Source organism: Narcine bancroftii, chromosome 4 (assembly GCF_036971445.1).
Source record: "Narcine bancroftii isolate sNarBan1 chromosome 4, sNarBan1.hap1, whole genome shotgun sequence".
NCBI classification, from domain to species: domain Eukaryota; kingdom Metazoa; phylum Chordata; class Chondrichthyes; order Torpediniformes; family Narcinidae; genus Narcine; species Narcine bancroftii.
This window is the reverse complement of record NC_091472.1, coordinates 269,337,604-269,365,175: the sequence shown is the minus strand read 5'-3', so window position 1 is coordinate 269,365,175 and position 27,572 is coordinate 269,337,604. Positions and strand designations below refer to the sequence as shown.

General features: G+C 40.9%; 1 protein-coding gene and 1 long non-coding RNA gene across 5 annotated transcripts in view; one reads left to right on the top strand and one right to left on the bottom strand.

The window, feature by feature from the left end:
• Positions 1–27,572, top strand: part of mbd5 (methyl-CpG binding domain protein 5) — a 245,907-nt gene that overhangs the window by 193,351 nt on the left and 24,984 nt on the right. For all 4 annotated transcript variants that reach the window (XM_069934982.1, XM_069934979.1, XM_069934980.1 and 1 more), the window contains 2 exons: positions 19,571–19,785; positions 20,636–21,850. In XM_069934982.1, the coding sequence (XP_069791083.1) occupies positions 19,571–19,785; positions 20,636–21,850 (1,430 nt within the window). The remainder of the gene's footprint in view (positions 1–19,570; positions 19,786–20,635; positions 21,851–27,572) is intronic.
• The window catches only part of LOC138761958 (uncharacterized), an 82,365-nt gene continuing 73,428 nt past the window's right edge, over positions 18,636–27,572 (bottom strand). Inside the window, exons 4-5 of the long non-coding RNA XR_011356654.1 lie at positions 25,960–26,126; positions 18,636–18,965 (exon numbers count right to left, since the gene is read on the bottom strand). This is a non-coding gene — a long non-coding RNA (uncharacterized lncRNA). The remainder of the gene's footprint in view (positions 18,966–25,959; positions 26,127–27,572) is intronic.

Here is a 27,572-nt window from a genome sequence, read left to right as displayed (position 1 = left end):
TCAAGTATATCATTGAAGTGTATGGGATTCTGAAAGTTGCTTCCTCTGGCTGCAGAATCCAGAATGAGGAGCAAATGTAGCAAGGAAAAGCTTGGTCACTTCAGAGGTTAATGAAACTCCGCAATTCTTAATTTAAATGTTTTTAAGTTTAGACAGTAACAGGCCATTTCTCCCAATTGACCAACAACGGTGGGAGGAAAATGGAGTCCAAGAGGAAACTAGGCAGACATGAGGGGAGCATGCAAATTACTTGCAGACAGTGTGGGATTTGAACTATTTCCTGATCGCTGGCACCATATCAGCTTTGCACTAACTGTGCTGTCCTTCTACACTAGAAGGCAATGGATGCTTGGTAAATCAATATATTGAAGGCTGAGATGGAGTGTTTTGGACACCTACAGAATCAAGCAAAATGGGATTGGACATGAAAGTGTATTTGAAATGGAAATGCCATCACCTGTTACAAAACCAAATCCAGTAAAGTAGCAAATGACAAAACTTCTCTCCCAGAGGAACTCAATGCCTTTTATGCCCGTTTTGACTATAGTAACAGCAAAGAACCACCCCTCTACACTCCCTCATCCCCTGATGATCCCATCCTGTCCATGTCTGAGGATGACGTGCATGATGCCTTCAGCACAATGAATCTGAGGAAAGCATCCAGCCCAGATGGAGAACCTGGCCAAGTATTAAAAATCTGTGCTGACCAACTTACCAAGATATTCACGATATCTTCAATATCTCACTCCAGCAGGGCATGGTACCCAGATGTTTCAAACAGGCATCAAGAAGAGTGTAGTAATCTGTCTTAATGACTATTGACCAGTAGCACTTACATCAAAGTGATGAAGGGTTTTGAAAGACTGGAGATGGAGCATATCAGCTCCTGTCTGAGCCATTCCGGTTCACCTATCGTAGTAACAGGACTATGGCAGATGCCATCTCACTGGCTCACAACCATCATCCCCTTAAAACTGATCAACAAACTCCAAGACCTGGGAATTAAGACTCCACTGTATAATTGAATCATGGATTTCCTCACCTCCAGACCACAGTCAGTGAAGATTGGTAAGAATTTCTCCTCCACAATCTCCATCAGTTCCAGAGCACCACAGGGCTGGGATCTTAGTCCCCTGCTCTACTCACTTTACACCTACAATTGTGTGGTTCGGTATGATAGCACCATCTACAGATTTGCTGACAATACCATGGTAGTGGGTTGAATAAAGGAAGGGGATTTGAAAACTTGGCTGAATGGTGCACCAACAACAACCTTGCACCCATTGTCACCAAAACTAAGGAGCTGATTGTCGACTTCAGGAAAGGAAAGCCAAAGGTACATAATACAGTGATTAGAGGGGGATCAGGGGTGGAGAAGGTGAGTAAATTTAAATTCTTGGGAGTCACTATCTTGGATGATCTTTCCTGGACCCAACACACCAATGGCATCATGAAGAAAACATATCAACATCTCGATTTCCTCAGGAGTTTGTGGAGGTTTGATATGACGTCAGAAACCCTGACAAATTTCTACAAAGTGGTGGTGGAAAGTGTACTGACTGGCTGCATCAAGGTACTGAAAGTGGCAGCACTGCTTGAGCCACTGTAATCACAGTGTTGCTGTTGGTGTGGATCTACAGAGAGCGAGGAGCAGAGATACAGCACTTCCATGGGGTCCAACAGCCCAGTCAACTCTGCTCAGGCTTTGACCTGATGATAATTTCATTTAAATTCCTGTGACCGTGGGATCTGTGCCCAAGATGGCAGTGCCTATGATCGGCAGCAGCCACGAAGGGCTGCAGACTCTAGGGGAGTGGAAGACTGGTGTAGGGCACCAGAAAATGGGGAGACTTTCCTCCAGCAGAAAGGGAAAAGCAAAGGAAACTACCCACAGGACAGTGACCACGGCAGCGGACCAGTGATGGATGGGGTTCTGTGACTGAAGTAACCACACAGGCAGTGGGCTGAAGGTGACTTGAGGAGAGAAACCTACAACGGCTGGAGACTGCTGTTGGGAGACTTACACCAGACTCCTGGAGGGAGACTGGTTCAAAACTGGCTGAAGGGGTGTCTGAACTGAATGGGAGAGGGTGCTGAAGATTCTTGGAGGGTTCCTGATTGTGTTTGGATCTGGAGCTCGGGTTGCAAATGGTTTGAACTAGATTGCTGTGACTGTGGAAATGCTGGAGAAGAATCTATGGCCACTTGGAGACTCTGGAGGGACTCTCTTTTGCTTCTCTGCCTCTTACTGTGAGAGGCACTCCAGGCAATATCTGCCAATGGCGAATCTGTCTGCCTGACAGTAGGCAAAAGCAATTTCAAGTAATATGGCACTATTTTGTTAAAGTGGCAAAAAATTGAATTTTGTAAAGCCCTCCAAAAATTAGTGGACAGCCCAGGACATCACAGGCAAAACCCTCCCCACTATTGAGAACATCTACAGGGAACACTGCCGTCATAAAGCAGCAGCAATCATCAAGGACCACACTCCCGAGTACATGCTCTGTTCTTGCTGCTTCCATCAGAAAGGTATAGGTGCCACAAGACTCTCACTGCCAGGTTCAGGAACAGCTGCTAACCCCCCCACCATCACACTCCTCAATGGCAAACACAGTCAGAGAATCATTTAAGGATTTGTGCACTTTATTGATTTTCTTTTTGTTCTCTCTGTATTGCACACAGTTTTGTTGACATTCATTATCTATTTACAGTTTTATTTGTTTACATATTTGTGCTGTGTACAGTTTATATTTTGCACTACCAATTAATAGTAATTCTGCCGTGCATGCAGGAAAAAGGAATCTCATGGTAGTATGTGATGTCACGAATGTATTCTGATAATAAATCTGACCATCTGCCATGATCTCATTGAATGGCTAAGGACACCTAAGGGGCCGTGTTAGCTATTCTTAAGTTTTTACAATATAAACTTAAAAAGTTTATCCAAAATTCTAGTTAAACAAAATTATTATAAAAGCTCATTCATAATTCTACTGCCTATTTCATGCACTGTCCCTGTCCATTGACTTTCCCCTTGCTGATTATTTCCCTAACATTTTTAATTTTGAATTTAATGTATTATTTGAATCACTTTATTTTTGCCCCTATTCCCATTCCCTATGCATCAACTCTGCACCACTTCAATTCTTCATACTAAAACTCACCTTGTGCCCTCTTTCTGAAAAGTCTGAAATATTTTGAATAAAATCGTGGCACAGTTGACATAATGGTTAGCGCAAAGCCATTACAGTGCCAGCAATAAGGCCATGGTTCGAATCCCACACTGTCTTAAAGAACTTTGTACGTTCTCCCAGTCTGGATGGGTTTCCTCCAGGGGGCTCCGTTTTCTACTTACATGCAAGGGTTGTCGGTTAATTGGGTAGTACCGGCTCATGGGCCAAAGTGGCTTGTTACTGTGCTGTTTGTCTAAATTTTAAATTTAAATTGAAACAAAATCTCTAATGTCCACTTCCATTGACCTTTCGTACCCTCCTTCATCATGTCCACGATTTCAAAAATCTTGGTATCCATTTGTTTTGTTGCACAATCTGAAACACCATGGTACAATAATATAAATGCAAGTTATTGTTTTACTGCCACATTTTTGGCAATATTTATGTACATTTCACACCAAATTTGAGCTGCAGCATTGTAGAATTCATTGTAGGAAAACTACAAATGTATTCAGCCATAATAATTAGTTCAACACAAACCATTGGGTGCCAGCAGTTATTAACAATTGAGTAAGTAGTATAAATAAAGATGCACATTGAAAATGCTTGATCGATTTGAGTCCTCTTTTCAAGGTCCGATTGAATGGTCAAAATCTGCAGGCATGAATAGTCATCCATTGCCATCTTGATTTTTAGCATCGAGATGATGACATTTACAGTTCTACATTTTGCATCCTTGAGAACTGTTCGAGGGGGGAAAATAAAGCTCAAAATGTTGGAAACTTTAAATGGATCAGGCAGCATCTGTAGAAATAGAAACAACATTTCAAGTCAAAGACGCTTCACTATTGCCCATGATGTTCTGATGAAAGAGTGATTTGAAACAGTAGCTTCTCTTTTCTTTCAATGGGTGTTCCCTGACCTGCTGAATGTTGACAGCATTTTGTGTTAGTCTCAATTTTTAACTTGCAAGCTTGATGAACCTTTAAGTTTGAAGAAGCAAGATAGAAAAGTGTTGGGGAACAGTGGTCTCAGAAGAAAAAGGAAAGGTGAACTTATGCTAATAAACATCAATGAGAAGATTGCAGTGTGTCTAATTAAGTACATTGCTGAATAATAAAACCAGTTATGATGCTATGAACAACTATCTTATTGTTATTATTGTGCAATAGATCAGTAATAAGTGCAATTTTGGTTTAGGCCAACCAAATAGAGCTTTTGAATAAAATGGGTTACATGAGATAAGTTTGGATAATTTCAACCTAATCTCTGAAGTATGCATCCAAAGTGTATAATTGCAACAAATAGATAATTTTACAGCAACAGAACTGCTGACTAACACAGAAAATGAAAATCTTGTGTGGTGAAGTTTAATGAGGTTTGAAGAAACTATACCAAATTCCATCACAAAAGAGTGGATGAATTAGATTGAGAGTCTTAAAATGTTAGAAAGTTTTGAAGTCCACAAATGTTTTAAACCAACAGACTTTGGAATTGCCACATTTGCTCAGTTACACTACTTTGCTAATGCCAGCGAAGGTGTTTTTGGTACTGTCAGTTGTTTAGTACTGTGGATTTATTATAGGAAAAGCCAGATTGGCTCCATTAAAGTCAGTCACCATGCCTCAAATGGCTACTATGGTGAGCAAAATGGACGCAGTTAAGAGAATTACAGATGAAGTTAGCAATTTCTATGTTTTGGACTGATAGTACATCCATTAATTAAAATATGAGGTTTTGTACCTTTGTGACTAACAGAATTAATGAGATCAAAAAGGTTTAACATGCTAATCATATGTTATATGAGATATGTTAAAACAATGGATAATTCATCTGATATGGCTTCATAAGGATCAAAAGTTCAATGATTTCTGAAAGAGCGAACACTTGGGTGTCCGGTCCTCAATTTTAATCTCAAGAAGAATAGCCTCAAAATCCAGAAGTGTTAAAAGAATTTTCAATGGAGGATCCAGAAATCCAAAACACTAATGTGAATATTATTCAAATATCTAATGAGAATGATCCGATTGTTCAATTAATTTGCTATCATTCTTCATGGTTTTGTTTCAGAAAAGCAGTAGCATGGATTCTTAGGTTAAAATCTATGCTTTTACATTGTATCAAAAAAGAGAATCTGAAGTCTCGAAATAGCCGTTACCTAACAGCTGATGAGTTGGCAAATGCTGAATTGGAGATAATTTGTTTTTGTCATAAAAATGCATTTGATAATGAGATATCAAAATTGAAGAAGAATCTGAATGTTACAAAAATAATTCATGATTTCAAGCTAAAGCCTATTCTTGTAAATGATGTATTGAGAGTAGGAGGAAGATTTGAAAAAGCAATAATACCAGAAGAAGTGAAATATTCAATTATATTAGCTAAGGAATTTCATATTTCTGATTTGATTGTTTTACATATACATGAAAAAACAGGTCATGGCATTTGTAATCACGTTATCAGAATTATGCCAGAAATATTGGATACTTGGAGCTTTGACATTGATCAAAAGAATCATATCAAAATGTGTTGTTAATGTGCAAATGCTAAACCTGGACAACACAAATGGTGTATTTACCACAGTTCAGAGTTTCATCTGATGAACCCCCATTTATGTACGTGGGAGGTGATTATTTTGGTCCTTTGCAAGTAAAGTGAGGAATAAGTGTTGAAAAACAATACAGAGCTATTTTTACTTGTTTGACAATGTGAGCAATTCATATTGAAGTAGCATCATCGTTTATCAATGTTTTTCAACATTTTATCACCAGACGTGGTCAAATAAAGGAATTATATTCTGATAATGGATCTAACTTTACAGGAACTTAACTAGAAAAGCAATTCAAAATTGGAATCAACATCATATTCATGATGCATTACTTCAGAAAGAAATTAGTTGGATATTTAACCCACCTACAGGATCACATCATGGAGGTGTGTGGGAAAGATTGATTAGATCAATCAAGAAAATTCTTAATTCCATTTTGAGTAATGATGACAAATCTTCAGACAGTATTTTGTGAAATCAAAGCTATTTTAAAAAGTCATCCAATAACAAAAATTTCTGTCAATTCAATTGACATCGAGGCACTTACACCGAATCATCTCTTACTTCTTAAATCTAATCCTTAATGTCACTGGGTCAATTTCAGAAAGAAGATATTTATGTAAGACGCAGATGGAGACAAGTGCAGTTTATTGCAGATTTATTTTGGAAAAGATGGATTAAAGAATATCTTTCATTATTACAAGAAAAACAAAAATGGTCTAAATACAATTTTGTATGTGGAGACATAGTAATTATCATATACGATTCTGCACCAAGAAATTCTTGGTTGCTGGGGAAAATTATGGATACCGTTCCAGACAAGAAAAGTTTTGTTTGGCAAGTGTGGATTAAAACCATTTACTTAAATTGACCTATTACTAAAATCTATCTTTTACAAGGAGCAGAAAGTTTAGATTTCTAATCTTATACCTACCATTTTTACTTGTGTATCTGTAATAGAAATTGTTATGTATTATCCATTAATGTCTATAATAATAATTAGGGTCTGGAATGTAAAGGTTAAAACCTTGTGTTTTTGGTTCTTAGTTAATTTTGTGCTTATCTCTTCAAGGAAAAGTATTGTTTGTAGTGTTACCATAGTGACTATGACATAATATGTTGTAATATCCGCACAGTCTAAGAGCTTGCATCTCATTCTTCAAAGAAGCATGGAGATGTAAGCTCAAGATAATTTCCTTTGAATTTGTATTATTCATCTTATTTCTTCTTGTATAACTTTAAAGTTGAATATTTTTACATCTTTAAATATAGTTGAATGCTTTGTTTATTCATCATTATGAAAATCTCAGCTTGAAGTTATGCAAAATGTTTATGGGTTTTATCAATGAATTAAAGCTACGTAAAGCTGCATCTACAAAGTTTTTTTTAATTGGATTAATAAGATAATAATTTGGAATATCATCCTTGCGTTTCCTTGAAGATAGCGTGTTTTGAAATTAGGATAATTAGAACCTGTAAAGTGTCATCTATAGGAAAGGCTACCCACCACCATTATGTTAATCATCCACAGGAGCTCTATTGAGAGCACCCTGAATGGTGGGATTACTGTGGTACACAGTAGTCTAAGGTCAATCCACAGGGCCATAAGAGTGGCAGAGAGGATCATTGGAGTCTCCCTCCCCCCACCATTGATGTGATCTATTGGAATTGTTGGTCTGAAGAGGGTGTGCAAAATAATTGAGGACCCCCTTCCACCCTGCACATAGCATCTTTCAGCTGTTTCTGCTGGGGAAGAAATACTGCAGTGTCAGAGCCACCACTACCAGGCTAAGGAACAGCTTCTTCCCATGGGCAGTGAGAATGCTCACTCTTACCATCCGAGACTCTCATATGTACAAAACAATATTTATTCGTAGAGATGAAATACTTGTCAGGCATATGTATTTTGTCTGTATGAATTATGTCTGGTTGTGTGTCTGCGTGTTTTGCTCCAAGGACCGGAGAACACTGTTACATTGGGTTGTATTTGTGCAATCTGATAGATTTGACTTGACTTGATTGGATAAATATTAATCCTACATTTCTACCCATTTCCTCAATCCTTTTTTTTTCACTTTATTTATTCATTCAACAAGGTTATTACATACAGTGGGAAAAAGATACATATTGTGAACAATTTAAAAAAATTTAATATGAAAAGGAAAAAAGAAAAGAAAAAAAAAGAACCCCCCCCCCCCCTCTCTCAGCCAGCTCTCTTTAGGAGAGCCAAAAAGAAAAAAAAAACTAAAATATAAACTAAAAGATATTCACTAAAATCTAATCAAAGTAAATTTAAATGTAAATATTCTGAATATAAAGACCACATATTAAGAAAAAAAAGAATAATTATCATATAAAACATACGTAATTTTTTCCATAACTGAACAAGTTTTCATCTCATTATGCCATCTGTTAATATTAATCACATTAGCATTTTTCCATGTACTTGCTATACATTTTTTGCTAGAGATAAAGCTAAATATACAAAAGCAATCTAAAATTTATCTAGTCCCAAATCTTTCAAAGGTTTCAATTTACCCAACAAAAATATTGTTGGGTCTAAAAATATTTTAATCTTATACAAATGTTCCAAAAACAATTGAAATGCTTTCCAAAAAAATTGTATATGTACACATAACCAAACAGCATGAAAAAAAAAGTTCCAACCGAATTACCACATCTAAAGCAAGAGTCTGATTCACTAAAACCATTTTTTTTTTAACTTTTCAGGTATTAAATACAATTGGTGTAAAAAATTATAATTAACCATTGCATAACGAACATTTATCAATCTCGTAACACTATCATGACAGATATCTAACCAGTCATCCTCAGAAAAAATAAAATTAATATAATTGTAATTCAAAAGGTAATTTTTTATGTATCAAAATTACTACTTCCTTAGCTTTCATTTCCTCAATCCCATTCTATCAATAATGCACAAGATATTCATGCTGACTGTTTTTGGTGGGCCAATGTGAAATTATTTATAATGCCAATTCATGGAGAACCAAACAGGGAGAAAGGGATACATTGAAGATTACAGCTACACACATGGTGTTCTCATGTCAACTCAAGTTCATGTTTTCTGGAAACTGTCATGTTGTATCCCTCATGACCCTACAGCTTTCAAGTTTTTGCTTTGTCCCTACTATATTCCAGTTGAATTCAGCAACACCCCAAATAACAAGCACCAACTGAAGAATTGAGGCACTATTTTGACCCTCAAGATTTTCATTCCAAAGGTTCAACTTACACATCCTGTAAAATAACTCTGCCTTTTCACAAATATACAGAATTCAGCAGACACTATTCAGAATTCAAAGAATGTCACGCAATCCATTGTTTTAGGGCAGCGTTACAGGAGCAAATATGCTATAAATTCCATTTAAAAATAAATAAATTGGTGCCAAAGAAAAGAAAGTGAGGTAGTATCTGTGGTTCTTTGTCCATTCAGAAATCAGATAGCAGAGGGGAAGAAGCTGTTTTTGTGTCGCTGATTGTTCATCTTCAGGTTCCTGTACCTCATTCCTGATGGTACCAGTGTGAAGAGGTCATGGCCTGGGTAGTGAGGGTCCTTGAAGATGGAAGCTGTTTCCTTAAGACACTGCCTCTTGTAGATGTCCTAGATGGAGTGAAAACTGATGCCCATAATGACCCTGGCTGAGTTCATAACTCTGGTCTTTTCTTATCCTGTGCATTGGCTCCTCCATACCAGAGAGTGATGCAATCAGTCAGAAAGCTCTCCACAGTACACCTGTAGAAATTTGCAGGAGTCTTTGGTGACATGCTAAAACTCCTCACTAAGTATAGCTGCTGGTGAGCCTTCTTTCTGATTGCATCGACATGAAGGCTACAGGACAGATCCTCAGTGATATTGACACCCAGGAACTTGAAGCTCTTGACCCTTTCCACTGTTAACCCCTTGATGACTGGTTCCTGTTCTCCTGATTTTTCTCCCCCTCCTGAAGTCCACAATCAGTTCCTTAGTCTTGTTCACATTGCGTGAAAGGTTTTTTTTTGAATATTTTAATGATTTTCATAGACTCACAAAACTCAACAAACCATTCAATCTTTCCAACATTCCTGTTTATATACAGAGTCTGTATTTATCCCCTCCCACCCCCACATATAATTTAGCATACAGTCAAGTAATTTATGTTAATCCAGACATCAATAGGGCCACTGACCCCTACAAAAACCTAAACAGAAAAAAAAGGGGGAAAAAAGCTAGGAATGATAATGACTAAGAAACCAGGATTAAAACATGAAAAAAAGAAACTTGAAAATAAAACCCAGGACAACTGAAAATATATTTTTTTAAAAAACAGGTCATCTGCACCATGTCCTGTTTCACTAGTCACACTCCTTTTCCTACTGGGGACAGATTGTTACAATATCTCTATTTCGAGGTGGGGGGGAGGGGGAACTAAACTATCTGAGTGCCGATATATCTCGGGTAAGGTCACCATACTCCAATAAATGTGTCATGCTTCTTCCTTTGGTTATATGTGATTTTCTCCAGGGGAATGCATCTCTGCATTTCCACATTCCATTGTGTAGTATTTAGTTGGGAGTCGGACTTCCACAAAACCGCTATACACTTTCCTGGCTACTGCCAAGGCAACCTTCATGAACAAAATTTGGTATTTTGTCAGTCTAAACTGCATTTCCAATATCCCTCAGAAGCTACAGCTCCAGATCTTGTGGAAAATCTACCTTTGTAATTATTTTCCAGAATGTCCCCCAGCTCTTCCCCGAAGAAACTCACCTTCGTACATAGCCAAGTGGAGTAGACAAAAGTTTCTAGGTCCACATCACATCTAAAGAACATCTCTGAAATTTTCAACTTTGATTTGTGTAATTTTTGTGGTATGAGGTACAGCTGATTTGCCTCAGTCCAAATTTATTCAGTGCAGGTGCACAATCCTTTATCCGGAACCCTTGGGGGGGACAGTGTGTTCCAAATTTCAGATTTTTCCAGATTTCAGAACAAAAGCCAGCTGCCCCAGATTTAAGCCCACCCAAATTGTGCTGCTGTATCCATCCCCTTCCAGTCATGCTGGTGTCTCTTTCCCCCTCGCCCACCCGAGTTGCGCTGCCATCTCTCCCCCCACACCTGAGTCGCACTGCCATCTCTCCCCCCACCCAAGTCGCACTGCTATCTCTTCCCCCCCATCCAAGTCACGCTGCCGTCTCTCCCCCTCCCCACCTGAGTCGCACTGCCGTCTATCCCCTTCCCTACCCCAGTCACGCTGCCGTCTCTCCCCCTCCCCACCCCAGTCGCGCTGCTGTCTCTCCCCCTCCCCACCCCAGTCACGCTGCCGTCTCTCTCCCCCTCCCCACCCCGGTCGCGCTGCCGTTTCTCCCCCCTTGCCCGCCCGAGTCGCACTGCCGTCTCTCTCCTTAGCCCGTCTGAGTCGCGTTGCCGTCTATCCCACCCGCCTGAGTCGCGCTGCCGTCACTCTCTCCCCCTCACCCACCCAAGTCGGGTTCTGAGTTCAAAATGTTGGAGGAGCACTTCATTTCAGAAGCCAAATCAGAGCTATTGTATAAACAAGAATTAAAGCAAACATTCCAGTGCAAGTCCACATACGGAAAGTACCCAGAGAAGCAATTAATACTGCATTGGCATAAAAAAAGTTATTTGGATAACCATTTAGTGTAATGCAGAAGAAAAGAGCAATGACTCATGATTTCCTAAGTTGCCAGTTGTGGGGAAAAAAAAGACTGACAACTTGAACTTTGCGATCTCACTTGTATATTATGGCTGGTTTTGAAAATTGTGCTTGGTGGTGGGTACAGTGTGAATAGATGAAGAAATTCAGATTTGTTTGTGAACTAATGAATATACAAATATTCATCATATATTCTTATCGTGAATATTAAAAATACTAATTTTAGGAAAAGTAGCCTGAGAAGATTTGATGTATTTGAAATTCAAGAACATAGTTTCACAGTAGCAAGAATTAAGATACCCAAAAGAAACTTCTTGTGAGGGTAACACAACCAGCAGAGGTCTGTGGAGTGGTATCTATTGATGAACTCCAGTAGGTAAACTGATGACACGTTTTGGCATAAGATGGGTTTTAAGATATTTTGGGGTTGTGGAACACTTGATCTTGATTGGTGGATCAGAGTAGCCACTATCCTTACATTTCTGGATAATTTTCTTCAAGAATTTCACTCTTTAAAGGTTGCTTTGGCAGATAATGTAAAGGTAAACAGGAAGGGTTTCGACAAGTAAAATAAGAGTAAAAGGATAGTAAGGGACAAAATTGGTACCCTGGAAGATCAGAGTGTGAAGCCTCATGAGATGGGGGAGATCTTAAACATTTTTTTTTGCATCACTATTTACTCAGGAAATTGGCATAGTGTACAAGAGAGGAAGGGATACAAGCAGGAGTGGCATGGAGCAGATAGAGATTCAAGAGGAGGAGATGCTTGCTGCCTTACAGTGAATAAAGGTAGATAATCCCCCATGATGATGTGGTAAATTGGAGCAGCAAGTTTGCTGATAACACTAAGATTGGAGATGTTGTGGTCAGTGAGGAAGGCTTTCAAAGCTTGCAGAGAGATCTGGACCAACTGGAAAAATGGGCCAGAAAATGGCAATGGAATTTAATGCAGACAAGTGTGAAGTGTTGCATTTTGGAAGGACAAACCAAGGACAAACACAGTAAATGTTAGGGCACTGAGGAGTGTGGAGAAATAAAGGGATCTGGGAATAGAGATATAAATTTCCCTGAAAGTGGCGTCACAGGTAGACAGGGTTATAAAGAAAACTTTTGACATCTTGGCTTTCATAAATCAAAGTATTGACTCTAGGAGTTGGGATGTTATGGTGAGGTTGTATGACATTGGTGAGGCCAAATTTGTGTGCAGTTCTGGTCGCCAAACTACAAGAAGGACATCACTAAGATTGAAAAAGTGCAGAAAAGATTGACTAGGATGTTGCCGGGTTTTCAGGAATTGAGTTACAGACAAAGATTAAACAAGTTAGGACTTTATTTCTTGGAGTGTAGAAAAAAAGGGGAGATTTGATAGAGGTTAAAAAATATTATGAGGGATATAGACAGAGTAAATGTGAGTAGGCTCTTTCTACTTAAATTAGGAGAGAAAAATATGAGAGGACATGGCTTTAGGCTGAAAGGGGAAAGGCTTAGAGGGAAATTAGGGGGAACTTCTTCACTCAGAGAGTGGTGGGAGTGTAGAACAAGCTGCCATGTGACGTAGTAAATGCAAGCATGCTCTTGTTTTTATAAATATACATAGCAAAATCTTCAATTAAACTTTTTCATACAAAAAGCAAACAAAGAAAAATCCCCTCCCTGACCCTTCCTACAAAATATAAAACCACACACCATCAAAGGTCACATCTATACTAACCTTAAAAAAAATCTATGAATTAAAAACTATGTGGGAAAATCACATATGTTTGCATTGAATTTTGACATGTTATTATCATTATAATTGGGCCCCTATATGATCCAAATATGACTGCCATATCTTGACAAATATGTAATTTTCTCCATAGGTATACAACTATTCATCTCTGCAGTCTATCGTGCTATGAGTAATGGAGAGTCAGACTTCAAGTGATTGCAATGCACTTCTTAATTATTGGTACAACTACTTTGACAAAAAATTTGGAATTTAGTTAATTTATTACTTATTTCAATAAAATTACCCAAAAGATAAAGCTCCGGGTCATCTACAAAGACACCCCTTGGAATCCTTGTTAATATTTCCACAATATCCTGCCAAAAAGGCCTCACCTTCACACACGACCATGTAGCATGTAAAAACATTCCTGCTTCAGTCTCATGTTTAAAACACATCTCCGATATTTCAAATGTTGACCTATGTAGCTTCTGTGGCATAAGACATAATTGGTGTAAGAAGTTATACTGAACCAATCCATATCTTGTATTTATGATTGATGTCATACTATCCAAACCACAATCGGACCAACATCTTTCTGATATTACAACACCTAAATCCGATTCCCATCTCTCCCTTGATCTCTGTGAACCTGGTTTTGCACTTTCATTCTGGAGAGCATAATATATTTTGGTTATGAATTTAGGTGTATTCCCCAGCCAGATTGTTCATTCTATTTCATTAATTTCAGGTGGGACCAACATTGGCCCCCATCTTTCTCTCAGGAATGATCTTGCTGGAGGAAACAGAAGAAACTCACATTAGCTACTCCATATTTCTGCTTTAGTTTTCAAAAGACATAAGAATCCCCACTGCATAGCAGTCTTCAATGTATCTTATTCCTTTGTCATACCACGAGTTTAATATTCTGTTACCTATATTTATTGACAACACATTCTTACATAAAGGTGTTCTTAATGATATCCCTGCTTTTTTTTCCCAATACACTCATTGATTTCTTTCCATACTCTAATCGTATGTATTAATATAGGATAATTAGTCTTTTTTTTTGTTATAGACTTAAAACCTAAATAAAATCCTTCGCTGCCCCCTCTTTCATTGAGTATAATCCCTTTCAAATCAAAGGGGAATTTTAAAAAACATATATAGTGCCCTCGCTTTAATGGTGAACAAAAAATCCCGGAAGCTTATGAAGTCTTACGAGAAAGAAGAATCTCTCCCTTTAGCGCATCTTGCAAAACTGCACCTCTCCCTGCCCCAGTTTCCCCCTCAGACCGGAGTCTCCTCCCTGCTACTATTTTTTTACCAAGTCCTCGCTCTTTCTTGAGCTCTCCAAGCAAAGTTCAATAATATTTAACAATAAATACAATGCGGTTCAAAAATGCACTTTTTACTTGGTCCCATTGTAAACATTCTTAATCTTCTTGTTTAATATCTTCAATCTTTTCATAATCTTTGTAAGAATTCTTCCACTTCTTCCTTCATCTTGGTTAATCATCGATTGCCATCCGTTACTTCGACCCTCAGAGTCGCAGGATATATAATCTTTATATTCTTTGATCGCAGTTGCCTTTTTAGATCATCAAACTTTGCTTAATCAAAGTTGGGCTAAAATCTTGAAAGAATAAAAGCTTTCAATGTTGATCTCAAGTGGGCCATTGTGTTGCTGGGAATAATCAAATGCTGTTCCCAAAACCTCTTCACATTCCCAGCAACGCAAAAGTCTTAACAGGATTTGGGTTGTGCTGGTACGAGCTGCTGGCTGAGGTCTAGATGTGCCGGTTTCAACCTGTCTGCTATGAACAGTTCCTCCCTACCCCCAATGTCCAGTGTGAAAGTTTTGCCTGAGTTGCACAGGACCTTGTACAGGCCTTCATAAGGTCGTTTGAGGGGGGTAGAATGCAAAGTCTGTGGTTGATAAGTCTTTGGGAATGGCCACAGGCCTGAGTCTTAGGACGGTGGGAAGAATTCACCTGGCAGAGTTAGCGGGGTGCCGTATAGCAATTCGACTGAGGATGCTTGTAAATCCTCTTTAGGTGCCGTTCTGATACCCAGTAGGACCCAGGGAAGCTCATCCACCCAATTGGGGCCATTTAAACAGGCCATGAGAGCTGACTTCATGTGGCGGTGGAAACACTCAACGAGTCCTTTGGACTGTGGGTGATAGGCTGTGGTGTAGTGCAGCGTGACACCCAAGAGCGTTGCGAGCTGTGTCCATAGTGCTGACTTAGACTGCGTCCCTCTGTCGGTGGTTATGTGGGCTGGTACCCCAAACCTTGCGATCCAATGTGTGAGCAGTGCCCTGGTGCAGGAATCAGTTGAGGTGTCTTTTAAAGGAATGGCTTCCAGCCATATCATAGTTCAGTCTAACACTGTGAAGAGGTACCAGGCATCTTAGGAGATGAGCAGCAGGCCCATAATGTCGACATGTATATGTTTGAACCATCTCTTCGGAGGGTCGAACTGGTGGACCGGGGCCTTGACATGACGATGGACTTTGAATGCTTGACACTAGGTGCAATTGCAAGCTATCTGAGCAATTTGTTTTCTCAGGCCATGCCACACGAACCTCTCCTCTACCATATGGGTTGTGGTTTTTATGCACAGGTGTGTGAGGTTGTGAACAGCCTTGAAAACCTGGTGCCTCCATTGCTGTGGCACTACCAGACACAGTGTGCCAGTGGAGACATCACACAGAAGCGTGTCAGGATGAAGTCTTCGAAGCGGAGGCCTGAGATGGTTATGCAGAAGGCCTGTGTTTCCTCATCCTCTTTTTGGGCCTATGCCAGCTGGGAGTCGTCCAGCCCGGGGGATAAGGTCTGGGCAGCAGGTTGGGAGAGTATGTCGGTCACTACATTGTCCTTGCCAGAGAGATGGCAGTGGTGAACTTGGATATATAGGATAGGTGGCATTGTTGGCATGCTGACCAGGGGTCCTTGGCCATGGTGAAGGCGTGGGTGAGGAGCTTGTGGTCCATGAAAACTGTGAATGGCCTGCCCTCCAGAAAATAACAGAAGTGCCTGATAACAAGGTAAAGTGCCAGGAGCTCCCTGTTGAACTCACTGTCTTTCAGTTTTGCGGGGGGTGGAGGCCGCAGGTGACAGCTGAAAAAGGCCAGCGGCCTCCACTGACCTTCAAAGGATTGCTCAAGGATGCCCCCGATGGCTGTCGCTGATGCATCCACTGTGAGTGCCGTGGGTACGTCTGATCTGGGGTGTACCAGCAAGGTGACGTTGGCCAGAACATTCTTTGTTGCAGTGAAAGCTGTATAAGCCTGCTCCGTCCATGCTAGGGTTTTGCTTTTGGCAGATATTATGCCAAACAGTGGTCTCATGATGTGTGCTGCCCTGGGATGAATCATTTGTAGAAGTTGACCATTCCCATGAATTCATGGAGGCCTTTGAGGGTGTTGGGGTGGGCGAACTGGTGTATCGCTGTGACCTTTTCCACTGATGGTGTGGCCCAAGAACTGCATGGAGTCTGTTCCGAATTGGCACTTTGCCATGTTGACCATGAGTCCAAATTCCGACAGGCAAGTGAAGAGATTGCGAGATGGTCCTTGTGCTCCTTGTGGTCCTTGCTCGCAATGAGTATGTCATCTAAATAAATGAACACAAAGTCCATGTCTCTGCCCACCATGTTCATCAAGCGCTGAAATGTTTGCATCGCATTCTTGAGACCAAAAGGCATGTGGAGGAATTCAAAACATCAGAATGGTGTGATAATGGCTGTCTTACCAGTGTCGTCCATGTGGATGGGGATTTCATGATAGCCGTGCACCAAATCGACTTTGGAGAACACTCTTACGCCATGAGGTTTGGCCGTGAAGTCCTGTATGTGTGGGACTGAGTAGCAATTGGGTGTGGTGGCATCATTAAGGTGATGTTAATCCCCACAGGGCTGCCACCCGCCTGAGGACGCTGAGTAGTGGGGATGCCCACGGACTGCCAGACCTGCGGACTATGCCCAATACCTCTTTGGCCAACTGGAGTTTGTCTGGGGGAAGCCTCCTGGCTTTGGCATGGAGCGTTGGCCCTTGGGTCAGTATGTGGTATGGCGCCCTGTGCTGTGGCATGATGGAAGTGAATTGCGGCCTGAGGATAACCAGGAATTCATCCAGAAGGCAGCTGTACTTGTCCTCGGGGTGCTCACTGTGGCCACGCCTGGGTTGTGGGCAATGGTAGCTACGAGTTGCATGATTTGGAAGGTCCGGGCATGCACTAGGTGTTTGGCTTTCACATCCACCAGTAGGCTGTGTGCCCGAAGGAAATCAGCACTGAGGAGCAATGTGCCCACTGTAGCTAATGGGAAAGTTTTGATGGTGGTGTTGTTTGCCTTCTGGAGCATGGGGCCTCGTGGTCACGTTCGTGTCTCCAGTGCAGTTGGTGGGATGATGCTGAGTTCGGCACCCGTGTTGACCAGGAACCATTGGCCACTAACCTCGTCGGTGACATACAAAAGGCTATTGATGTGGCCAGCCGCCGTGACCATTAGCGACGGCTGGCCTGGCCATTGTCCAGAAACATACAGGTTTGCCTGCATTTTCGTGCCTGTACTCCCCAGCATTGGTGATAAAAGCACCATTTAGTGTTTGGTGCCTCTGCTGGCTTGCTGGGGAGTGGTTGTATTTGGTTGGGGTGGAGACGTGATACATGGTTCATGACGAACTTGTTTTCACGTTTCGTGCACCACAGGATGTCTGCTCTGGCCCCAACCTTGCATGGGTCAGAGAAATCCTCATCTGCTAACAGCAGCTGTATGTCATCTGGCATCTGCTCCAGGAAAGCCTGCTCAAACATGAGGCGCAGCTTGTGGTCCTCTGCTAGCGCGAGCATTTCGTCCATGAGAGCAGATGGTGCTCTGTCTCCAAGCCTATCTAGGTGCATGAGTCTGGCGATGCACTGTCGTCTGGACAGGCCGAAAGTACTTAAGAGGAACGTCTTGAGAGCTGGGTATTACCTTCCTCCGGGGGTGGGGTCGTGTATCAGGTTGTCTACCCTGGCTGCATTCTCTTGGTCAAGGGAGCTGACGATGTGGTAAAACATTGTCAAGTTTGAGGTGATCTGCCGGAGGTAGAATTGCGCTTTCACTTGCCAAAACCAAGTGCATGGGTGAAGCGTCCAGAAGGTTGGTAATTTCATGGCTACTGCGTTGACTGCTGCAGTGTCCATGTTGTAGAGTCCAGAATCATCTGGGCTTGTTGGGGTCACCAAATGTAGCGTTAGCTACAGAGAAGGAGCAAAAGAATGAGACTACACACTGTGAGTCAGTTTCGCTTCCAACGGTTTCATTTGAAAAGCCCGCGTTGTGTCTTACAAGGCGGCCAGCAAGTCCTGTCTCTGTGTGGGCGGTGACGTAACGATGCAGCCGAGTGTGCGTGCACAGCCCGGAAGCAAAACCCGGCAGCCCCATCTTGACATGGCTGCTCTGCTGCCATGGCCATGACAAACGCAGAGCCAGTTCGCCTGCATCGCGATGTGCACCGACTGCCACAATAGTATTATTTTTATGTTGCTGACATTAATTAAAGAACTCTATAAACGATCTTGATGACATTTAGCCATTTTGGTGAAGTAAACTTTTAGGTTTTTTTTAATATGAACTTCAGGATTATCACATCCTGTCTTTTAATCCCTTTGTACTGATAGTCGAGGAATTATTGTTCAATGTATTAATGTCTCTAGTGATGCAGAATCAATAATATACTTTGAGTTGCTTCTTTTATGTCCAGAAACAGGAACTCTTCAAGCTCATGACAAAAAATAAAACTTTTTTTTTTGTAATTTATTGAAAAGTTGACATACATTCTCAAATGAACTTGCTGCTGGATATTGGCATGTCTGAAATGAAAAGAAAATCAGTTGAATTCAGTTCTTACTTGCTAAATAATACCACAGACTGGAATCTTGGTTGTCACATTCTCTAATTGTCTTGAACTCATGAATGTTGTTTTACACATTTAAGACTCTTTCATATTAGTAGCTTCATATTAGGAGTGACATGTTTGGCTTACCGGTGAGCACAACGCCCTTTACAGTGTCAGTGGTTGGGACCAGACCTGAGTTCGAATCCTGCATGGGTTTTCACCGGGGGCTCCAGTTTCCTCCCACCATTGGGGTGTAGGTTAATGGGATGTAAATTGAGCAGAATGGACTCATGGGCTGAAATAGCCTGTTACCGTGCTGAATATTTAAATTTAGCTATCCCATGCATTTTTGTGAGATAACGTCAGACAGTTTTGCTTCCCAACAAACAGGTATCATGAAAGATCACTTGTGTCGTTGTTCTAATGTTTTCTTTATTCTTGCAAAACTGAGTTTACTTTTTCTTATTTTTCTTTTATTAATTATTGTATATTTGTTTCAAAATTGAGCTGCAGATTATTGCACACCTTGCAGATTACACCACTGATGTGCTTTCTTTTGCATTTTATTATTCCATCCAGGTGATGTACCTTCATTCAACAATAACTTGAACAACCCACAATTAAGCCATCTTCAGACCTTAATCAACAGCAATCAGATGCTTCCTCAGACTCATCACCAACTTTTACAAGGTCTACAAGGGACTCACGGTCTCCAAGGGTATCAGAGTCACACTTCACTTTCTGGCTCAAGCAACCCATTAAACCCCATGGCATGTGTTTTTCAAAACATTCAGGTAAGCATCAAACACATACACTTCTAATCTTGCATAACTGAATTGATTAAATAAAACCTCAAATAAAACTTAACAACTTGGGTACCACCTTTGGAAAGAGAAAACAGTATTTTGTATCAAAGACCCATCAGAAAAAAGAAAGCAAATTAATGGAGGGGTGCGGGGGTATGGGACACAGAATGTCTGTACTAGGCTAAATGATCTCCATTAAATAGAGTTAAATTTGTTGTGAAGTCTGGGTAATGTTGAACAGCTTGACCTACAAGAATATACCCCCTCTTTTTCCTTCACCTTCCTCACCACCACCACCCCCTACCCACCCCCCCCCCCCCCGTGCCAGAATATACAAATAAAGGAAAGAGAAATTACCAAACCTAATACAGACATAAAGAAAGTGTTAGTTACCATATCTAAAGTTGGACAATTCAATATTGAGTCCTTCAGGCTGTAGTGCGCCCAGAAGAAAAATGAGATACTGATCCTCAGCAGTTCGGAGATTGTATCCGATAGCCCAATGGTATAAAAAATGCCAAGTTCAGCTAATCTATTCTTTCTGTATTCCTTTCACAGTCTCACCAGTTCACCCAGGGCCTTTGTACTTTTCAACTTTTCCCTCCCCCGCCCACCCCCTCCACTCTTCTTACCAAGACCCATCTTTCTTCCACACCAGGTTCCACTTGCCCATCTCCGACACACCTCAGTACATGGGTTTCTTCTCCCTTGGTTCATCTTTCTTAGTTAACATTCAGTTTAACTAAGTGCAGTTTAAAAATTAAGATGCTTCATGCATGTAGAAACAAATTGCACATTAGAAAAATATAATGCTGCATATGATTTAAATTTCTATCAGGTGAACCCAGCGAATGATGTCTCACTTCCAAATGCACCTGTAAACTCTGAACCAGGAGCAATATTACTCTCCGGGGGCTCCCATACCGCACCTCCCACTTTTCATGAGCTACCTGGTGACCAACATCGATTAGAACAAATTCAAGCAAAGCAAGGCAGAGAACAGGTGCCAACTGTTGGTCCTCACGACCCTTCTGTTGATGCTATCTACAAAGCTGTGGTGGATGCTGCAAGCAAAGGAATGCAAGTTGTGATCACTACAGCAGTGAATAGTACTTCACAAATGAGCCCCATCCCGGCCCTGAGTGCCATGAGTGCCTTTACTGCCTCCATTGCAAATCCTGTGAATCTTTCCAATGCAGTCAGTGCTGTGATTCATGGGAAAAGACTTTCCAGCATGGAGAATGACAGTCGACTCAACAATCAAAATATCCTGGCAAATAGACATGCAAGAGGAGTGAGGTTGCGCAAAAATTCTGAACAGGCAAAATTCACTGCTGAGGGGGAAGGATTTGAATACTTCAAATCACCTGGTCGCAATACTCCAAAAAAACAATGGGAAACTGAGCAACAGCCAGTTGATGCAACATTATGGAAATGTGAGAAGTTTCTAGAACATTCTGGCCAAGTAAATCACAGTCTTTCCGCAGAAAGGATACCTTCCTTTCAGGGAGATCAGACTGATGTGGGATTACAGCAGAAAAACTGCCAGTTAGACAAAAGATTTCACGAGGACAGCTTTAGGTTCAATAGTCAAAAAAGACACATTGTTAATATTAAAGAAAAACTAGAGAATACCATGGAAAGATGCACGCATATCAATGGAAATCGGTCTCAGCAGAACAGGAACTTTGGTGAGTTGCTGTCAGCTCCCAAACAGGAACTGGCCATAGAGGAGCAATCTCCAAGTTCCTCAGCTAGTTTGGAGGGAATGCCAGGTTCTTTGGCACATGAGTATATTTTCAATGGAGATTATAACTCAGAAAATATTAATGGATGTGCTCCAAGTCCATCAGACACTAAAAGCATAAGCAGTGATGATGACTTAAGGATTCCAGATTCACCTTCTAATGAATTAATACACTTCAGACCAAGGACGTTTAATGTTGGTGACTTGGTTTGGAGTCAGATAAAAGGATTTCCTTCCTGGCCTGGTAAATTGGTGAGAGAAGATGAAGTGCACAGCTCTTGTCAACAAAACGCTGAAGAGGGGAAGGTAAGTAATACAATAAGCATGTTTTGGAAGAGTTTTTTTTTATGTCCTAATTGAATGAGAATGTTGCATTAGAGTCTTATTTCCTTAACTTTATGCTATCATAAATGATTTAAAATTAATTGAAGACACTGGTGGCAGGGCAAGGGGCAATTAAAGAAAGGCTGAATAGCTTAACAGAAAGGGTAACAGAAACTGAGGAGAGAATTAAGAGGGTACAGGAAGGATTGGATAGGGGAGAATGAAAGAGATAGGGTAAAGATGTAGGAGAGGATAGATATGTTAGAAAATATTAATAGGAGGAACATGATTAATATTGTGGGGTGAAGGAGGGGAGAGACATGCTGGAGTTTCTGCAAAAATGGATCCTGGATGTACTTGAGAGGGAAAAAATAGGAAATAATTTGGAAATGGAATGGACCCACTAATCTCTCACCCTGTGCTCAGGACCACATCAACGGCCATGCTCTATCCTGGTGAGACTCCTGCACTATCAGGATAGAGAGAGTATTTTGTGGGCAGCGGCAATGGGGGGAAAAAACAAGGGTGGGGGGGTGGGTGGAGAAGGTCTTATTCTATCCAGACACAAGTGCGGCATTGTTGAAGCACAGGAGGGAATTTGACCTGGTAAAAAAGAGCTTGAAACAAAAAGGAATTGAGTTAATCCTGCTTCACCCGGCATTGCTGAAGATAGTAAGGGCAGGAGAGGAAAGAAGGTTCTTTAAGGATCCAAAGGAGCAATTGGATCCCTGCCACTGCTGTGAGACTAAATGTAAATAAAGGGGAAAGAGGGATTCAGTGGAAGAATGGATTGTAAGTATTGGAAGTGTGAGGACTACAGGAGGGTAATGTTTCTTTACATAGTGTTAGTGTTTGAAGGGGATTGTATATGTTAAGTAGAGATATGGGGAGCTCACAGAAAGGGAGGGAAGGACAAATGGAGGATGGGTGCATTGGACTCTTTCCACCAATAGCTTGGTTATTGGTGGTGGAATGGGTCAAGATAAATTGGGGGGGTAGGAGAGGAAGGAAGAGGAGGAGTTTTTCTTCTGGAGGGTTTTTTTATGTTTTGGAATGTGGGTTTTAGTTTTGTTAACTTATTTAGTTTTTGTCTGGAGCACAATCGTCTGTGACAAGGATCTACAGAGGAGAATCAGGATGGAGACTAAGTATCAGGGGACTGGAAAGAGGGGGAAAAGTATAATGGAGTGGTCTGAAGGCAATGAATAAGTCAATTAAATATGTGAGTTTTAGTGTAAATGGGATAAACGGGTTGATTAAGAGAAAGAGACTTGGCACATCTAAAAAAAAGATGCAGGTGGACATGTGTTTTTATAGGAGATCCACCTTACAGAACGAGAGCACTTAAAGTTAAAGTGGGGTGGGTAGGTCAAGTGGCAATGTCGTTCTTCAATTCCAGGGCCAGGAGAGTGACCATTTTGATAGGGAGGAATGTTCCAGTGATGGTCAAGGATGTAGTCGCAAACTTAGTGGGGAGATTCGTAATGATGCATTGTCAAATATACTCAGAATCCTAGACACTTACGAAGCCCTGAATTTCGATGACGAAAATTTTATACAAGATATATTCTTGAAAAATAACTGAAGGGTGTGAGAATGTCCTGATTAAGGGAATTTCAATTTTTGTCTGGATCTGGTCATGGACAAGTCATCAAAAAAGGTAACAAGGGCCAGGATGGCTAAGTTTACCCTGGCCTTTATGAAAGAGCTAAATCTCATAGATGTCTGGAGAGGCTGAATTCAAGAGAAAGAGATTACTCCTTTTACTTAAGACAAAATGTCTACACTAGAATTGATTTATTTTTGGTGTCAGCCTAATTAGAGAGTAGGATAGTGGAAACCAAGTATATGGCACAGCTACTGTCAGACCACTCTCCTGTGACTTTATCCATCATAATGCTAGATAAGCAGGCTGAAGATCCAGCTGCGCTGGATGGGTCACGTCTCCAGAATGGAGGACCATCGCCTTCCCAAGATCGTGTTATATGGCGAGCTCTCCACTGGCCACCGTGACAGAGGTGCACCAAAGAAAAGGTACAAGGACTGCCTAAAGAAATCTCTTGGTGCCTGCCACATTGACCACCGCCAGTGGGCTGATAACGCCTCAAACCGTGCATCTTGGCGCCTCACAGTTTGGCGGGCAGCAACCTCCTTTGAAGAAGACCGCAGAGCCCACCTCACTGACAAAAGGCAAAGGAGGAAAAACCCAACACCCAACCCCAACCAACCAATTTTCCCCTGCAACCGCTGCAATCGTGTCTGCCTGTCCCGCATCGGACTTGTCAGCCACAAACGAGCCTGCAGCTGATGTGGACTTTTTACCCCCTCCATAAATCTTCGTCCGCGAAGCCAAGCCAAAGAAAAGATGTATGTGCCTGAGTATGTTGCTGTTGGGAAAACTGGAATTTTGTAGCTTTGTTAGGGCCTAGGTAGAATTGTTCTGTGAGACGAACTGCCCCTCTACCTAGGATAACTTCCTAATATGGACACATTAAAAAGTTTCATGTGGGGCCAGATTATTGGATATATCAAAAGCATCAAAAAGGGCCACATGAAGGAGGTTAGCAACCTAGAACAGGAGATGGCTTATTTGGAAAAGGAATATCAAAGAGTGGGTACAGAAGAAAAATACAGAAATTTGGTGAATAAAAAGCTCAAATATAATACATTACAAACATATAAAACAGAAAAATTGATTTTAAGATCTACACAGCAGAGTTGGGGAGAGGACCCATGAAGTTTTGTCCTGGCAGGTGAGGGCAGAAGAGGCCTCAAGAACAATTAATGCGATTCAAACAGGGGAAGGCAAGATCATCTCTGAACCAAAAGAAAAGTAATGATACATTTGGAAGGTTTTACAAGGAATTGTAGAAATCAGAATCAAGGGGTGATCCTACCAAAATAGATGATTTCTTGCTTTCATTGGGCCTACCAAATTTGGGTCAGGAAAAACAAGAGGGGTTGAGTCCCCTTTTCTCCAAAGAGGGGTTGAGTCCCCTTTTCTCCAAAGAGGAGCTCTTTGCAGGCTGGCAAATCACTGGCAGAGGATGGTTTCCACACCAAATTTTATAAAGACTTCAAAGGTCTGTAATGCCCCTTCTTATGAAGGTGGAGGAGACGCATACCCTCCCAGAGCCTTTCTCAACAGCAGTCATCATGGTGACACCAAAAAAAATCCAGGGATCCATTAAGTCCCGCCTCGTAGAGCCCCGTCTTATTACTTTTTTTGAAAAATTTATTTTTCCATTTTTCAAACCAAACATTACCTTTGAAAACGTGGTCATTTTTAATATATTTACACATTCTTTTAGTACAATTCGCTTCTGAAATTCAAATACAATATCAATTTACTTGTAATTCCCCTTCCTCCCCGCAAACATCAAAAGAAAACAAAACAGAAAATAATAAAGAAAATAAAAATTCAGCTTTCCATCAGTCTTTCTAATCTACTTCCACTCTTTGTGGTGCTTCACTGCTGATGTCTTTACATGTTTTATGAGATTTTTAGATCTGTGAGCTGTAAGTATAACTGGGCACCAAAATACTCTAGATAAGATTGCCATATTTTGGCAAAAGTGTCATATTCATTTCTTAAATTATATGTTATCTTCTCCATAGAGACACACAGTTGTGCATCTCCATGGTCCATAGAGTGATGACCAGTGGTGGTCAGTCTTCCAAGTGATCACAATACATTTTTTTTTGCTACTGATAGGGCAATATCTACAAATTTAATTTGGGATCTTGTTAATTTTCTGCCCACGTCAACCAGGTTTCCCAATAAATAAAACTCCAGGTCCAGCGGGAAGCTTGCTCCCATAATCCTATTTAATATATTAGATAATTCAAGCCAAAGAGGTCTCACCGCGTATGTGGAGTGTATAAAAGTGCCAATTTCTAACCCACACCTGAATCACATTTCAGATATCCTTAGTTTTCCTTTATGTAGTTTTTATGGTGTGAAGTCTAATTAGTGTAAGAAATTGTATTGTACAAGTCGAAGTCTGGCGTTGATCACCGATATCATACTCTCCCTACATAAATCTGACCAACATTCTTCATAGATTGTTATTCCAAATTCCGACTCCTACCTCTTTCTTGATCTTTTCAGGCCCAGTTTTGGGCTCTCATTTTGAAGCACAAAGTATATTTCTGGATATAAATTTGGAAGTGCCTCCCAGTCGAAGTAACTTTTCCACCTTGTTCCCTTCAGGTGGGTCCTTGTAGGCCCCCAAATTTTCCTCAGGAAGGATCTTAACTGGAGAAAATAGTGAAAGGTTCCATTAGGCAAATCGTATTTATTCTTCAGTTGTTCAAAGGACATAAGCTATCTATTTTCATAGCAGTATTTTGGATCCCTTCGATGCCAAATATCCAGGGTGTGCCAGGTGGAGCACAAAATCCATCTTTTTGCTGATGATATGTTAGTGTATTTGACAGACTCCAATGGGTTGTTGGCCATATTGAAGACCACCCTGGAGGATTATGGGAAGGTCTCAGGATATAAGGAAAATCTGGACAAAGGTGAAATTATGCCTTTGATGAATGGGAATTATTGACAATATCAACAAGGAAGTCAATTTAAATGGCCGCAAGAAGGATAAAAATAGTTAAAGATTTACGTAACTTATAAAAACTTAATTATCTCCCTTTGCTCTGGAAGATTGAGGAGGACCTTGCGAGATGGATGGTTCTGCCTATAACACTGGTGGGCAAAGTTAAATGGATCAGAATGAAAGTGATGCCAAGGCTCCAGTGTCTTTTTCAATTGTTACCCATTTCATTGCCTCGGGATTTCTCTAAGATGCTCAGCGAATGTTTCAGAAGGTTCCTGTAGAATGGCAAGGTGGCTGGAATCTCCATGGAAAAATTGGCATGGGATTACAATTTGGGGGTGGGGGGGAGGAAGGGTGTTTCAAAGTGAGGGCCCAACGCCAGGCTTACACAGGTCAAGGGAGAGATGGGAGTCGGACTTGGGCACAACAATCAATGAAGAGAGGTGCAAGACCTGTGTCTGGACAGTGTGACTGGGGTCATTAATACCAGATACAGGTTGGTGCAATACAACTTCTTGCAGCAGCTGTTTCTTACACCCAAAAAATTGCATAAATCAAAGCCAGAAATTTTGGAAATGTGCTTTAGGTGTGGTGTGAAGATTGGAACCTTTGTCCACTCTACCTGACTATGTAAAATGGTGAGATCCTTCTGGGTGGACCTGGGAAACATTCTGAAAAAAATTACAAAGGTGGATTTTCCACAAAATCTGGAGTTGTACATTCAGGGAGATATTGGGGATATGAATTTTAGATTGTCCAAATATCAAATTCAATTTGCAAGGGTCGCCTTGTCAGTAGCCAGAAGGGTATAGCGGTTGCGTGCAAGTCCAACTCCCAATGAAATACCACATTATGGAAAAGCAGAATTGCATTTCCTTGGAGAAAATCACTTACAATCTAAGGAGGAAACATGACACATCTTGAAAGTGTGGCAACCCTATTTGAAATACATGGGAAACAGATTGACTAGTTCCCCCTCCCTATGAAATATTGACACTATAAAAATCTGTCCCAGCAAAGAAAGGAGTGAAGTTGAGGAAGTGGGACATGGCACAGGCGGCGTGCATTTTTTAGTTTATTTCTTTTTATTCTATACCATTTTTTTCTTGGGTTTGGGTGGGGGCTGTGAACCCGACTAATATTTGTAT